The sequence below is a fragment of the Rhynchophorus ferrugineus genome, unplaced genomic scaffold, assembly GCF_030347505.1.
Source record: "Rhynchophorus ferrugineus isolate W39M unplaced genomic scaffold, kcgeb_rfMv2 rfM1, whole genome shotgun sequence".
Lineage (NCBI taxonomy): Eukaryota > Metazoa > Arthropoda > Insecta > Coleoptera > Curculionidae > Rhynchophorus > Rhynchophorus ferrugineus.
Window position 1 is genome coordinate 47,085,886 of NW_027472580.1, and position 15,629 is coordinate 47,101,514.

A 15,629-nucleotide genomic window follows, 5' to 3' on the forward strand; every position below is an offset into this window, starting at 1 on the left:
CCATTATACCATAAAGAATACTCTATGTAAGCATGTGCATTTGTTATGTATACACGAGAAGATAATGGACACTAGTTCTTTTGCAGATAATGTAGTCCTCGAGAAGACGATTCGTTTTATTTTCGAATTATGTTAATACTATGATTTTTTAACCTCAATTTTAGTCGAAAAATTGTCTTTTGCAACGAGTCTTTGTTGAATAAATGCTTTTTAAGCAGGCCTACATTTCGCCCAGGTAATGCGACACTCTACGATATTCATATCGATGTTATGTTATCGAATAAAGAAAAACATTTCGTTAACACAACAAATCCGCTTCTATTGAAAAACTTTTCCCTGTAACAAGCAACACATCAACTGAATCTTATTAACAGAGTATTTAAAGTTTTTTTATGAGCAGTTTCTTAATACCATGTATTTATATTTCTTTTTTAATTTTGAAAGAATTAACCCACATTATAAGTAATCAATTCAAAAAAATTAAGGGGGAAACAAATTAAACAAAAAAACAGTGCACATTCAGTGTGTATAACACAGTGTATACAAAATATCCTCAACCAACGCAAACACTGTCTTGTTTAAGAAAAATTACATACTACGAAAGGGGCATATTGTAAATAACGTAATATGAATATGTTTGGTAAGATGTACTGGCCAATGTGTATGGTGTGTGAACTTCATGAAACCTCCCACTAGATTATCCTATTTTAACTTCCTGTAAAGATGAATCGAACTTTTTCTCAAAATAACATAAAATACCTTTAGGTTCCGAATTTTCTTTGAACTCTCTTAACATCCCCTTTATAATTAGATTCTTGTAGGTGTTATAAAGTAGTTGGTTCCAACTGGAGCGTAAACGTTCTCAAGCTTGCCTGAAGCAGAACACCGTTTTTAACCAAGCTGAACATTGTTTCCTTAATTAGTTCGCAAATAAACTGTCGTACGTTCTCCCGAACATGGAAAATATAGCGGAAATAGCCGATATAATTTGCCCTTTATTAAATTTCTACCTAAATAAACTATAAAGGCTTTCATTACCTCATACTCGGTTGCTTTTCAGTTTTATTATGTCGCTTAACGTGCTTTCCAAGAAAACTTACTATTGTAATTTTGTTTTCATATTTGCAGCATTTCACAAAATATATCGCCTTGATAGCACTTACAACTTGAGACCAAAAGTGGTTTATATTTTTTATTTAGTATGAAATTTGACTATTAATTGTATCATTCAAATTTGAATCTTAAAGGTAATTTCGTGCACGATCTCAATTTAAAACAATTTTTAATTTGTGATAATATATAGTACTTAATTTCTTCGCTCATTTGCTACGATAACGAAACGTAATTCTCTTCATTTATTATTTCTTCTCTATAATAAGATTTAGTAACTTTTTGATATATTTATTTAGGTGTTATTTATGATCATAATCACAACTTAACACAATAAGTTACTGGAGCGTGTTACCATTTTGTTAGATCTTCCAAGTAATATAGTTTTTATCAATTACCTTAAAATCTCTCCACATCTCTTGTCAGTCAACAAATTTCTTCAGGTTCAGAATTAAGGAAATAGTTGCTGAGGATTAAATCTGGAGAATATGCTAGATGGGGTAACTATTTCTAACCAAATTTATAAATATTCTATATTGTTGTCATGGTGATTACACTGCATTGTCTTGATGAAACTACACGATTTCCTTCACCAAATGCCATCATTCTTATTTCAAATTAATATTAAATATTTCTAAAATCCCTTGATAAAATTAGCCGGCGATTGTTTTGCCTTTTTCAATATAATTAAAATGAACCGCACCGCGTGAATCACTAAAAATTTTTTTCTTCTTCAGAGCAGGCTTTTGACTGCTCCATTAACTACAGATTGTAACATTTTAATAGTGTTTTACTTAGATTTCTCCTTACCTAAATGTTCTATGCAAGATTGCAAATACAGTCACTCTAAATATAACATTAGTTACCGATATCGCAGACTTTCACTCATCGGATTCGGTTATCAATATCTGGAGTAATTATTTGCGACATAGTTTTCTTAGCGGTAAACAGTTACAACCACAGGACCAGATATGCCATGATCCGCTTTATCCTACTCTTCATTTGCATCCATATAATGTAGTGTATAAATATATAGTATAGAGTAAATAGTATTCAACGAGAAAACATCATCTGATCCTTTTGATCGAAATTGATAATGCACACTTGTAGACAGGGATTCTAAAACTACAGGATAATAGACCTTTTTAAATAACATGTAGAATTAATAAACAATAACAATAAAATAAAACAGAGTAGCAAACACATATTGAGATGTCATCTCGAAGTTGTTAAACAAATATACTTTATAGTCAGTAAGTCCGCCATTTTCAATAATTCTTTTCCGTGTTGCCCTATCATTTTAACTTGAATACATCTCCACATATATGTCTTGCTCTAGAAAACGTTTCAACCATCCAAAACTACTATAATAAATTAATACCGCAGACATGTTTATTGTATATAGGTCATTTTGTTAAGGAGTGGAAAAAGGAGACACTTAAATATAAAAAAATTATATGCCATTATATTTTCCATATGTCTTATTATTAGAATTAGTTAAGGGCTAAAATAGATCGAATTATAATTTTAATACTATTAATTAACGCCAATAAGGTTAGTGGCATTTAATAAATTGTAAATATACACAATATTAAACATCATGCAACAAAAGAGCCACTGACAATATTCTATGTTGAGTTGAAGTTCAAGGATATACTATAAATGTTTTGAGATGAATTATTTGGACCATAATGTCATTAAATTACCGCCATACACAAAAGAATCATCCGACAATACGCCAGAGGCCAAACACACTGTCGCAAGTTGTATTGATATGTGAAATGCGCAGGAGAGCATTCGACGAATGATTGTACACGCAAAACACGTGACGGTAAAGTAAGGTGCTTCAACTGCGATGCCTAGTCCATTGAAAGTTGCAACAAAAACTGTATCCAGCACTGAGATAAAAAAAAGACACTTACAGCCACCAAGACAGCTTATAACATCTGACTCATCTAATTGACAAATACAACAATTTCATATATCATACGCACAGGTAGTAGTCAACAGTAAGAGCCAACCTAATACGCAAACTACACCAATCACCACTGAACCTGTATGCAATATTAGTAAATTAGAGGAAATTATGGGTAAATTTATGGATCAAATGAGGTACAATGATGAATTTACCAACCGCCGTCGTTAGCAAGCTAACCTAATGACTGATAGCCATCACAGCAAATACAAAATAACCATCTGAAATGGTAATGGACTCCACCAACATGCCAGGGAACTCAAAATGTTCTTATATGAGCTTATATGAGCAAACTTGAAATTTACTGAGGATTATTTACAATCCACCAGTGTAACCATTCAAGAATTACATGAGCCATTAATAATGGGTGCTGCCTATTGTCCACTTAAACACAACAGACAATACCGCGGTTTATTTAACACGCTGTGTAATAGATTCACTGCTGGAAACCATTACAATGCAAAACATGTAATGTGGGGTTCTAGATTAAAAACACCAAAAGGCAGACAACTGATCAGAGCAATGAGGCCGATAATCTACAGCATATCTCTACTGCGGAGCCAATAGATTAGCCGTCGGTGAGAAATAAAATTCCCAATCCCATATACTTTTATGTTACAAGAAATATTGACACAAAAACATGCAAAGCTACATGATTTGATCTATCATCTGATCACTCACCAGTTAGTATAACAATCAACTGAAATATTGTCAACACAGCAAAACCACCTTCTTTACATAATACTAAAACTAACTGGCCATTTTAAAGAGAAACTAGATAGTTTAATATCCCTAAATATACCTCTCAAAACTGAAAGATATACAGAAACAGCAGCAATAAATATAACGAAAAATATACAAGAGGTCGCTTGGTACGCAACTCCTGAGAGCGACATATCAAAAGTTTAATTATCGATCATCTATAATACAACAATAAATTGCTAAAAAGAGAAAACTGCGAAAAACCTGACAACAAACTAGAACAGAAGAAAACAAGAGAAAATCCAACAAGGCAACAAAACAGCTGAAAGAACTAATCAATAACGAATAAAATCAAGGAATACAAAAATATTTAGAAAACTTAACGCCAACCGATGCAACTGAGTATTTTCTCAGGAAAGTAATAAAAAGTATCAAAAATCCTCAACAACATTATCCTCCCCTCAAAATTCATAAGAATACCTGGGCTAGGAATGATTCTTAAACCAGTGACAGTGAAAAAATCAGAAGACGTCTCCTCCTATTGTCATATAAGATAGCTACCTGTGAAATCCATGTTTGTGAGTGGCTATACATTAACAAACTCAAAAGAATCACAGAAAGAGAAATATTATACTAGACTATCAAATTGGATTCCGTAATAAACACGGAACAACAGAATAATTACGCAGATTAGTCAACCAAATAAACAAAAATTTAAATAATAAAAAATATTGCTCCGCTACATTTCTCGATATATGTTATCTCAAGATTTCGACAAGGTTTGACACTGGACTCCAAGTCATATTGAAAATGCTTTTGGTCCACACCCATTTTCAGCTGCTGAAATCATAACTTACAGACAGGCATTTTGTTGTGAAACTGAATGATTAATACACTGATCTACATCCAATATATTCAGGTGTCCTGCAGGGCGGTGTCCTTGGTTCTACCACGCTCAATAGACACTAATGTTGCAAAATATGCTGACGATATAGAGGTCTTATCATCACGCGATGATCCATATCAGCCATAAGAAACCTGCAACTTCATCTAAACAAAGTCGAATTGTGACTGAAAACATTGCGTATCAAAACAAATGAGGGAATATCTACCCATGTGACATTCACCCTCTGTAGAAGAACTTGTCCACCAATAAAAATGAATAATTACGAACTCCTGCAAGTAGACAATGTTAAATATCTGGGAATGCATTTTAATCGACGCTTAACACGGAAAAAATATAGTGACAAAAACGAGTACAGCTTGGGCTTAATCTAAATCATAACAAGGTTTTGCTGTATAAGTCAATACTTAGGCCCATTTGGACCTATGGTATTGAACTGTGGGATACTACTAGCAAATCTAACAAAGTTTTCCTTCAGAGGTTCCGGAATAAGGTGTTGCGAGTCATCGTCGATGCTCCATATTACATCTCCAACAAACTAATTCAGTCCAATATTCCCTTAGAACCCATAACGAGTGTGATTAAAAGTGTTAGTGCAAAGTATTCTGAAAGACAGTTAGTGCATCCTAATGTACTCGTCAAACAGTTAAATGTGCGTGATGCATAGTGAAGTGAGTAGGGTCAAAGCATACTACCCTACGAACTGAATATTAGACACATAGAGTGAGATATAAATAATCTCTAGAATAAGTTAGAATAATTGTTAGAATAAGTTAGGATACACATTAGAATGGTTTCTAGAATATGATTTTTATTACAATTTGTACAGTAGAACCACTTACCGAAAAGATCTTCCACATGTCGGTATATATATATATATCCACACATCATATTGTATAACGGTAATAATAAAAACATACTGACTCCCCACGGGCAGATTGTTGAAGTTCTCAGAGATTAATTTAAAAAAGCTATGTACGGTATGTATAGTAAGTTTTTGTCTTCAACAATATATATGCTTATTCTATTCTATATATATATCATCTAAGATAAACATGTCCTATGCATTACGACCAATATTTTGCATGATTCATATTAATATATTTATACGGTTTTCCCATAATTAGGTCCAATTTAAACATTTTACACTTATTTACGTTTAATTATTTGAGATGGTATCTGTATCGTTGCACATATGTGCCTATTATAATATATCATCCCGTATAATTAGTAATTAAGACGAAGCAGTCATAAAAGATAAAGTCACTAAAAGAGCCATTAAGGAGGTATGAGGCATATTTTAATTTAGATCATAAAATGCTTTTGAAATTATGAAAAAGGAGCGTTAAAAATCGGTTATAAAGTAGTTTGAGATAAGGGTAACGTAACGTGGCGTAATATGAATTTGGGTGTAATAAAAAGGGTACATAAGATTTTTCTGTTGGTTTAGATGCGGGTTATTTTTTGTAAAATTATTTGTGCACTAATTATTTAATGTTTGGTTAATTTTATCAATGTGGTCCCTTTAAAACCAATAGTTATTATTATATGGATATGTACAATGTACCAGATTGTTGAAATATTTCACAATTTCATTTCAATTTGTTATCAGTATTACATTGAAATGTCAGGAAGCGTCGTACACCGTTTGAACTTTTTTAAAGTACCGTCCATACAAGGGATCGTTACAAAAATACAGAAATAATTTTCGAAGATCATCAATTAATTAAGAAGGATATAATACAAGCTTTAAACATCTGTCTCTTGTTCAAAACAGGATTACTAATACCGGAAACCAAAATATGAATTGATTCAACATCCAGATAAATCGTGAACTTTATTCATTGTTGTAGTTAAAATCTGTTTCTTAATTTCAGTTTCGTTTTTGCAAATAAATTAAACAAACTTATATAACGAGCAACCGTTATTTTCAAGTACATTAATTTTAAATGATTTTTAAAATTTTTCAGTTTGTTTAATTTTAGCGCCATTTTCTCCTCAATAGATAAATTAGCTCATATTATAATACAAGAAATGAATGCTATTGGATGAAATATTTCATTAAAAAATTTTAAAATGCATATTCAGCTATAATAAAAACTTATTATTTCGGGAATATCTGTAACTAACAAAAAAAAATGGGAATAGAAATTGCAAAGATCACTTAAGGTCATCTCAGAATAAAATTATTTCTCGGCTGTCTATCAGTGTTGTATTTTAAATATTTTAAAAATAAATGGTTATTAAATAATATGCAGAGAAAAAACAGTAGTCAATCCCAGACAGTAGGATAAGTGACGTCAAGTTCCCAAACATTAGCTTTTTGTATGGACGCAATAATTTATATTTATAAGATGATCAATAACATGCATTATGATATGTTATTATAGCAAGAACTCAGCCACTGTTGTCAGTGTTGATGGACTTTGAAACCATCTTCTATATAGAGATAATTAACACATTTTTGGACATAATTATTGAAGAGATTACCTTATCACATTATTTAATGAACTTATTTCACCACAGAACATCTGTCACCCTCGTAATATACTCTGCAAATAAGTATCAAGCTTTCTTTAAAAAAATTAAATTTGTTGTGTATAGAAACAGCGGTATTGGTAAGCTAAAAAAGTAAACTTCATTATTATTACATGAAAAAATCCAACCTTCAAAGAGTTATATTATATTAATGATTAATAATATCAGCTATAACATTACATATTGGAAAAACATGTGGCCTTATAGAGTATGATCTTTGAAACGGGTACTGTGTATTTCTTATAATTGATCAAAAGCGGTTATATATCTAACAATTGTTTAGATTTCTTTAAGTGCAATAAAAATAGTTGTACTTTATAGTAAGCGACGTGTTAGCAATGCTGAAATAAATGATAAAATGCAATTAAATAAACTAAATTATAAATATATAGAATCATTGATGGCATTAAACAAGTTGTAAAAATTGCAATAATTGTTTGAACTAATATAATTTTTCAGTGAGATGAGTATTTGTAAGCATTTCTCTAAAATTAGCTCCAGTAATCAACATAGATGTACATGAAATAAGGCTGCGAAAACGGAAATGATAAAGACGATTGTTCAAGAAAAATGGACTAGAAACATTTTAAAAGGTATACTTCTATACATCCCCTAAATAAACGAATAAATTGAGGAATGGTCCGCATTTACTTTTGTAGCTTTATGAACATTTGTTTCGGAGATGTACATTGATTGCTGGGCATTCAGATACTTTTGGGATTTTTTTTAAATAAATATGTTAAGGAGCGGTGATACTCAAACTAGTGATAAATTATTGATTCACTGAGGTAATGTCCATCAAGTTACAGTGTTGAACAAATAACCCACTTATTTTGATATTCTTTGTTTCTTTGGTTATAATTCTAAGATATGAAAAGAGTAAAGTTGCCATTTAGCCATCAGAATATTCGTAAGAAGCAAGAATTAGTTACTTATTGATCCATAAATAAGTTACATGCAGATTAAAACAAGCTAATGATGTATATGGACATTATATAATTATAATGGACAATATATTTTAAAATATGTTTAAGAGACTTGGCTATTGCTCATCCAGTTGTAGTAACTATTTGATTGAAATAATTAGATAACTTGCATAACGCTCTTAAAAGTGTTTAAAATGTAATACCCTGGCCTTACATAATAGTTGCACCTTCCATAAGGTATATTTTTTGTTTAAACCTATTTAAATCATAAAATATACTCAGAGAGGGTTATTTATTTTATAAGGAGTAAATACAGTTTTACGTCACTTAAGATGACGAAAACTCCATACATTTGACGGACAGTTGCTAACATAAATGTTTCCAAATCTCGTAATATTGCGATTAATTATTAGGCTTTATATGCGAGCTTAAAACAACAAGTAAAGTTTGATGGATTAAATTGGAGAATGGCCTTACGAATTTGCCTAAATCACCAGCAACGTTTACCAAACTAATCTAGTAAGCCTGTTTCACATTGTTTTGATGTTGACAGTTTACGATTTCAACACTTCGTTATTATTCTAGTTAGACCTGATGATAAATAGTATCAGTAGGAAAAAAAGTTTAATCTGACCTTACATGGTGGTTACATTGAGTTATATTTTGGCCCTGATATTAACTAAAATATTTTAAGATAATTTTTTATAATTTTTTTGAAGGTAAATATAAATGAAAGCGTTTTGAGTTCTACTATTGATATTAATCAGCTACTATATAGACATAAATCTACAAAAACAAAATTCCTTAAGCATTAAAGAATGAAGTAGCAAAACATAGATCTACTTGACATTGATGATTGTTGTGATTATCGGTTAAGTATAAGTAAGAAAAGTAAATCTAGAGAGTGGTATAAGAGTAAGATCCAATTTCGTCTTCTTATTTTGCCTCTTGTCTTATCTTAAGCATAATGTAGAAGACTGTTCATAAAAAATCTACTTGGTATAGAAAACCCTGCAAAATATACCAAGTAAGTACCGTAATATTAATTAAATTAATAATAATGATATAGACTTCTAGTTGATCTTGGAGGGAAGTTAATGGGCTTAAACTAAATATATGTCTTCACATACTAATTGTGCCTTATCTTTATGCAATTCCAACAGGACGAGATCATAAAAGAAAAAATAGAAACTACGATAGTTATCATTGGAAAGAACGGTGCTGAATTAAACATAGGAGATATTTACTGCACATCAAAATACAAAAAAGGCAACAACAATAGAGAGATTTGTTTTTAAAATTATGTCCTAGATTTATTATTAAAGGGGACCTTAATGTTAAACACACAGCCTGGAGTTCATAATTAATAACACTGGGAAAGGAACCTAGGAAGGAAAAAGGGAAGAAGTAACTCGCAGAAATTAATATTACTAATTGTAATCATTCAGGGCGTGAACTTATTTACTGGTACATCGAGAGTAAGTAAAATGCCAGATCTACTGGACCTTTATATTTCGAAAGCCGTCTCATCAAATGAAATAGGAATCGAAAGCTTGCGCGATCGGATCACACTCCATTATTGTTAATACTAGGCGCGACAATACTGAAAAAAAAACAAAAAAGTCTAATCTCAACAAATATAATAACGAGGACACATTTAGACTCATAATAATTCATGAACAAATAAGTTTAAAAGAAAGACTCAAAAGTATAGACGATCTTATAGCTGCTGTAGACACAACAATATTTAATAGAATTACTAAACAGGAAAATCAAAAGATTAAATAATATAAACAGAGTTGCTTCGAAAAATATATTTTTTTTATAACATCTTTATTAGATACGCTTAGTACAATCTTAATTTACAATTAATTTTTTACTACTTTTCCTATGTAGATTGGCTTAATTAACAAGCAAGATGAGTGCGAGAAAATACATCAGTATGTATTCCTCAATTATAAAATTATAATTATTATTAATTATTAACTTATAGCTATAGTTTACACTAATAGTACACACTAAATGTTCACACAAGTTCGTATGGTTTTCTTCGTTTCAATCTTCTGACATCCTGCGTGCTGTCCAGCAGTTGTATTGCTTCCACGCTAGTATGATTTAGTAATCTTCTTTTGTGTTTCAAGGCAAAATCCTGTACAACTTCGCAAATCCATTTGATTTGCAGGTCATCGTGCAGTTCTTCATTGGTTACATAGCGATAGGCATTGGTAATCAATCGAAGAACCTTGTTTTGACAGCGCTGTATGACTAACTGATTTGAATTCGAAAAATATGTAAGCGAATTAAGCCTAAGTCAATTTGGACCTATGTATGTGGAACAAAGACAGACAAAGACTATTCGCTATGGAAAGCAACTCGGAGATTTAAAAGACCAATTACTAAAGTACCGTCTATTAAAATGATCAAAATTAGTGGGTTGGACGTAACAACGAAAAGCTGAATTATTCGCAAAACATTTAGCTAACGTGTTCCAATCCAATATACACCCTATAATAGATATAAATCATGTGTATCAGATCAATTTAAACCTGATTTCTCCTATGGAAGTTGCCACAGAAATTGACAAACGCAGCCCTAAAGCTACTGGAATTTATATTTCATAGGAGTTATTCAAAGAGCTGCCAGGAAAGGCAATAATCATGTTGATATATATATTCAATTCCTATTTGAGACTGAAGCATGTTCGGGAATGTCTTAAGGTTGCTCGAATACTTATGCTTAAAAACATGACAAACCGTCCGAACAAATTGGATCTTACAGACCTATTTGGCTGCTACCTCCGATATCAAAATGATTTAAGAAAATGTTGTTAAAACGTATTAAACTATTTATAGAAATAAAAGATTTCCAGTTTGGATTTCGAAACGACCACTCGAAAATCGACGTCTCACAAGCTTTTAACTGGGTATGAAATTTAGGTTTAATCTACAAAATGAGCTAAATGCTGCAGTGGAATTACTGTCGACTGCTGAAGTCATATATTTTTGAAGACAAAATTGTATTCCCGCATGAAGTGTCATTCTCAACAGTCAAGCCTATTTCGGTTGAAATACCACAGGGTAGTTGTCTTGGGACCACTCCTGTATCTGCTGATATCCCAACATCAAATAAACAGTATTGGAAACATTTGCCGACGACACATTTATTATGGCCAAGGATGTATCTCCGTCTAAAGCTGCAGAAAAAGTACAATTAATGATCAACAAGATCAACAAATGGACTAGCGCCTGGAAAATACAGCTTAATACCTCTAAACGGACCAAATTAATTTTGCGTTGCGGCAAAATGACTACAACCTAATTATATAACTTGACGGATGCCCAATTCCTCAATCAGAATCAGCTAAATACATCGGAAGACATTGAGATGGTAGGTTAAACTGGAAACATTATGTTAGACAATAAGTAGAGCAGTTTAAACTCAACATCAAGCAACTGTACTGCTTAGTCGGAAGATACTTTCAACTAGACCTAAAATTAAATTAATCAACGAAATTGGTTTATCAGTCAATCATAAAGTCAATTTGGACCTATGATGTGCAAATATAGGGTTGCACTAAAACATCCCAACAAGTAGTAAACCAACGCGCCGAAGAAAATTTCTACGATTAGTTACTAATGCTTATCGCTACGTAACCAACGAAGGAGCGAATCCAAGATTTCGCCTTAAAATATGAAATAAGGTTGCTAAATCGCAATAACTTGGAAGCATTACAGCTACTCGACAACACGCAGGAAATCAGAATATTGAAGCGAACCAATCCATATTTGTTTAGTATATAAGTGTATTCTTAACTTTATCTTAAGTTGTTTAGTTTTATTTTAATTTGGGAAATACATACTGATGTATCAATCCTGCACTCGACTTGGTTGTGTATTAATGTAAGTACAACAGAACAATAGTAATAAATTAATTTGTAAATTAAGATTGTACTAAGCATATCTGATGTAAGACGTAAATTATTTAAAAAAAATCTTAATGTAATAACAATAGAGCTAGTTACTATCAGACGAAGTTAAACAAAGAAATATTAAAATTATGGATCCGGTTCAAACGCAATGTCGTCAACCTGGAACTAATGAATCCCTTAAGAAAAATGCGCAAATACACACCTCGAAATTTATTATATATAAATGATCAATGAATTCAAATTTAATTAGTTGGTTTTTAATATCACGTCATATATTTTTATATCCTAAACAACAACAACAACAACAAACATTTGTAACAATATAAAAAGTTTCACTAAAAATTTTTGTTTTCTGAACGATATTTAATTAAAAAAGCAATAGAGATAATAACATTTAATGTAATTTATTCGAAAAAATATATAATACTAAAAGTCTCCGTATTTTTTTTGCATAGTTAAATTATTATTTGTATCAAAATAACTGTTATAATAACAATTAAAAGAAGTTTTTTATTTATATTTTAGTTGTAACGTAATAAAATGTTTAACTTTCTAATATTTAAGGCGAAAAATTACCTGATATAAAATATATGAGTGCCAGTAGTAAACATTCCTTCACCAAATAACACATTATTAAAAACTTCAGTTAGTTGATTTTCTCTATTTGAAGCAATCTTTTGACACTCTCACAGTTAAGCAAGTACTCTAACAATCCGTTTCACACCACCACAGTCAATTAAAACATAATAGCGTCCTATTTAAAATAAAAATCGGGATAATAGTCTTCTCCGGAAAAGTTTCGTGCGATCGCAAGTTTTGAAAATGCGCGCCAATCGCTGTCTATTGAGCCTGATATAGAGCGGAGTCGGTTCAAGAACCGTCAACGTTACGAACGCAACTGATACAAAGTGGTGGGTTTTCGTGATAGAGCAACAGTTTGAGCGCGTGCGCCTCGCGACTCGTTTTTCGCGAAGGCCCTTAATGTTTTGTCACATCGTTAAGTGGTGGTGTCTTTTGCTGGATGACTTTGCAATAACCCTCGGTATAAATGAGGGTGTGATGTATGGGTTTTTAAGTGGGCTTCACAGCCGAAGTGTCTTATTGTTGATGGGGGTTACTTGTTTTGATTTTTACTGCTCTCCGGTTATTATTCTATGATTTTCTTCAGCGAACTGAATAAATAAACCCGGGATATTGTGGTTGAGCAATATCTGATGGAAATAGATAAAATAAATGTTTTGTTACAAGATCTGGGTGAAAACGAATTAGTAAATGTCGTCTGAAGTATTTTTAATTCATCAAAAACTTGCCAATATTGAAGTTCACCGTTACTTTTTACGTTTTAATTAGCTTATGTTCGCAAGTGTTTTTTTTTAACTTTTATTTTAAAGACGTAATTTTATTGATTTCCAATTTGTACTAATATCAGATTGGATGGATTACCAATATCCGACAAAATGCGATGTCACCATCCAATTATAAATAAAAATGCAAATTGGCCGCCAAAATTCTTATTCTACCATATAAAATGTCGAAGCTCTATACTCCATTACATTTATACATTGGTTTCGTAGGATAAAATGGCATGAGAAAAACTAATTACGGCTTTTATACATTATATTTTTTATTATTAATACATTTCAGACACTAAGCAAAGATATATGTGCCGATGATTGATTTATATGATGTGCCGCACACCGCTAAGGTCCGGACTATATGATGGATGTTTTTTTTAAATTTATTAGTATATTATTACTAGTCGTTGCGGACTAACTTATGTTACAATTAGCCTCAGTAGCTTTAAACTAGGTACTTATTCCGGAAGAATTAATTGTCCTTACTTCTAAGTTTCTAAAATAAAAGTTAATAGTATTTTTCAGTGTTTTTACCATTTAGTATACTTCACTACATAACTAGACAATATTACACGGTTTGGTTTTACTAAATCTGTGTCCTAGGTCAGTGGTGTGCAAAAGTTTCAGCACACCACTGACCTAGGACACAGCAGCACAGTTTCATTCGGGTGTTTACAAGGATGTTTACGAGTTATGTTTTCCTCATGTCTTGTTACAAATTTCTTAATTTACTCTTTGAAATGGAATGGGAAGGTCTTGGTGTAAGTAATGGTGTAAAACAAATAAAATATTTTTATTGTGATTATGTTGCTTCTCACATAAAATTCCCAAAAATTAATTCCATAGGTCCATATACGTTTTAATATGTACAACCAGTACATTTTTTTGTACTCTTATTCGAGTTATTTATTTTCTTTTAAATCTTGACATTTCCTTTTCAACGAAGCTTTACGTCGAGATTCATCCCAAGGTACTTAGTAGTGTTACTATGTCAGATATTAGTTTTGTTTTTCATTTACTGGTATATGAACAGCTTGGTTGTAGGTGGATTCAATATGCACTGACTTACTTTCGTTGACTTACATTCTGCATACCTGATTTCACTTATTTATAATATTATTTGACTGTTTAAGTTTTCTGGTAGATCCAAATATAGTCAAAGTAACATTTTTCGTTTCTGGTATGACACAAGCATAGAGAGGTAATAAACAGGACCATTCTCTCATTATTGACTAAACTTCTTCTTGTTTAACTCTTGACATCCAGGTGTAGGAGTTACAGAATTTTACATATTGCTTCGGTAACATTTATTGGCTATTTTCGTGAATCATTTACGCCGAACTTTAGGCTTGCCCTACATCTAAGATTATAATAGACACAGTTTTTCTTCGTTGGCTTTTACGATTACGCCTGTTATGTAAGTGGCCAGCGGTTGAATATTTACTTATGTTATAAAACCAAGCTGATGTACTGATGTATGGAAACTTATTATTCAGTCTCTCCGTAATTATGGTACTAGAATACGTCTACTTAAAATAAAAATATTCGGGGTAAAAGAAGTAAACCATTTCTTAGGTTTTTTCAAGTACACATTACCATATATAGCTTAGAGCTTTAAATGAGTTTCTGAGGTACTTTTCTTCTTTCAGAAACATAATATTAAAAAATAGCCTTCCAGAATCTCCGTTTTCAAAGAAGTAGCTTATAGAAAAATATAAAATAATATGCTCACTTTTATTTTCATTTCATTTTAAGGAAAGAAGAGGCGACTTGTTGAACGGCAATACAAAATGATACTAACGGTTTTTATCAAACCTAACTACTATCTTCAGGTATATTTTTAGATGGAGCACTATTTCCAATAATCTGTCTAACAAAATATACTTCAATTTCAGCAATATAGCTCAGTTTGACGATAGTAGAGTAAAAGTTGCACGATATAACATATATGGTTTTAATCTGGAAATAATTGAAGGATTATTTCCCAAGAACACCTCTGAATTTTAAAAATCGTCACAAATATTTGAAAATGTAATTGTTTCCAAAAACATTACAAAAAATATTTAACCACATATGATATTGAGACTGTGATAAACTTATTAAGGTTCTCTACTATATAAAAGATTTAATCCTGTTCTACGTTATACAAAATCAATAAATCTTACGAAGAACTGGGAAAGTCCTACTAGGC

At 31.5% G+C, this 15,629-nt stretch overlaps 1 protein-coding gene across 1 annotated transcript in view; it reads right to left on the reverse strand.

The window, feature by feature from the left end:
- LOC143206890 (opioid-binding protein/cell adhesion molecule) overlaps positions 1 to 12,988 on the reverse strand; it is a 450,337-nt gene extending 437,349 nt beyond the window's left edge. The window contains exon 1 of the mRNA XM_076419733.1: positions 12,660 to 12,988. Within this exon, the coding sequence (XP_076275848.1) occupies positions 12,660 to 12,714 (55 nt within the window). The 5' untranslated portion in view covers positions 12,715 to 12,988. The remainder of the gene's footprint in view (positions 1 to 12,659) is intronic.
- Between the last annotated feature and the right edge of the window lie 2,641 nt (positions 12,989 to 15,629).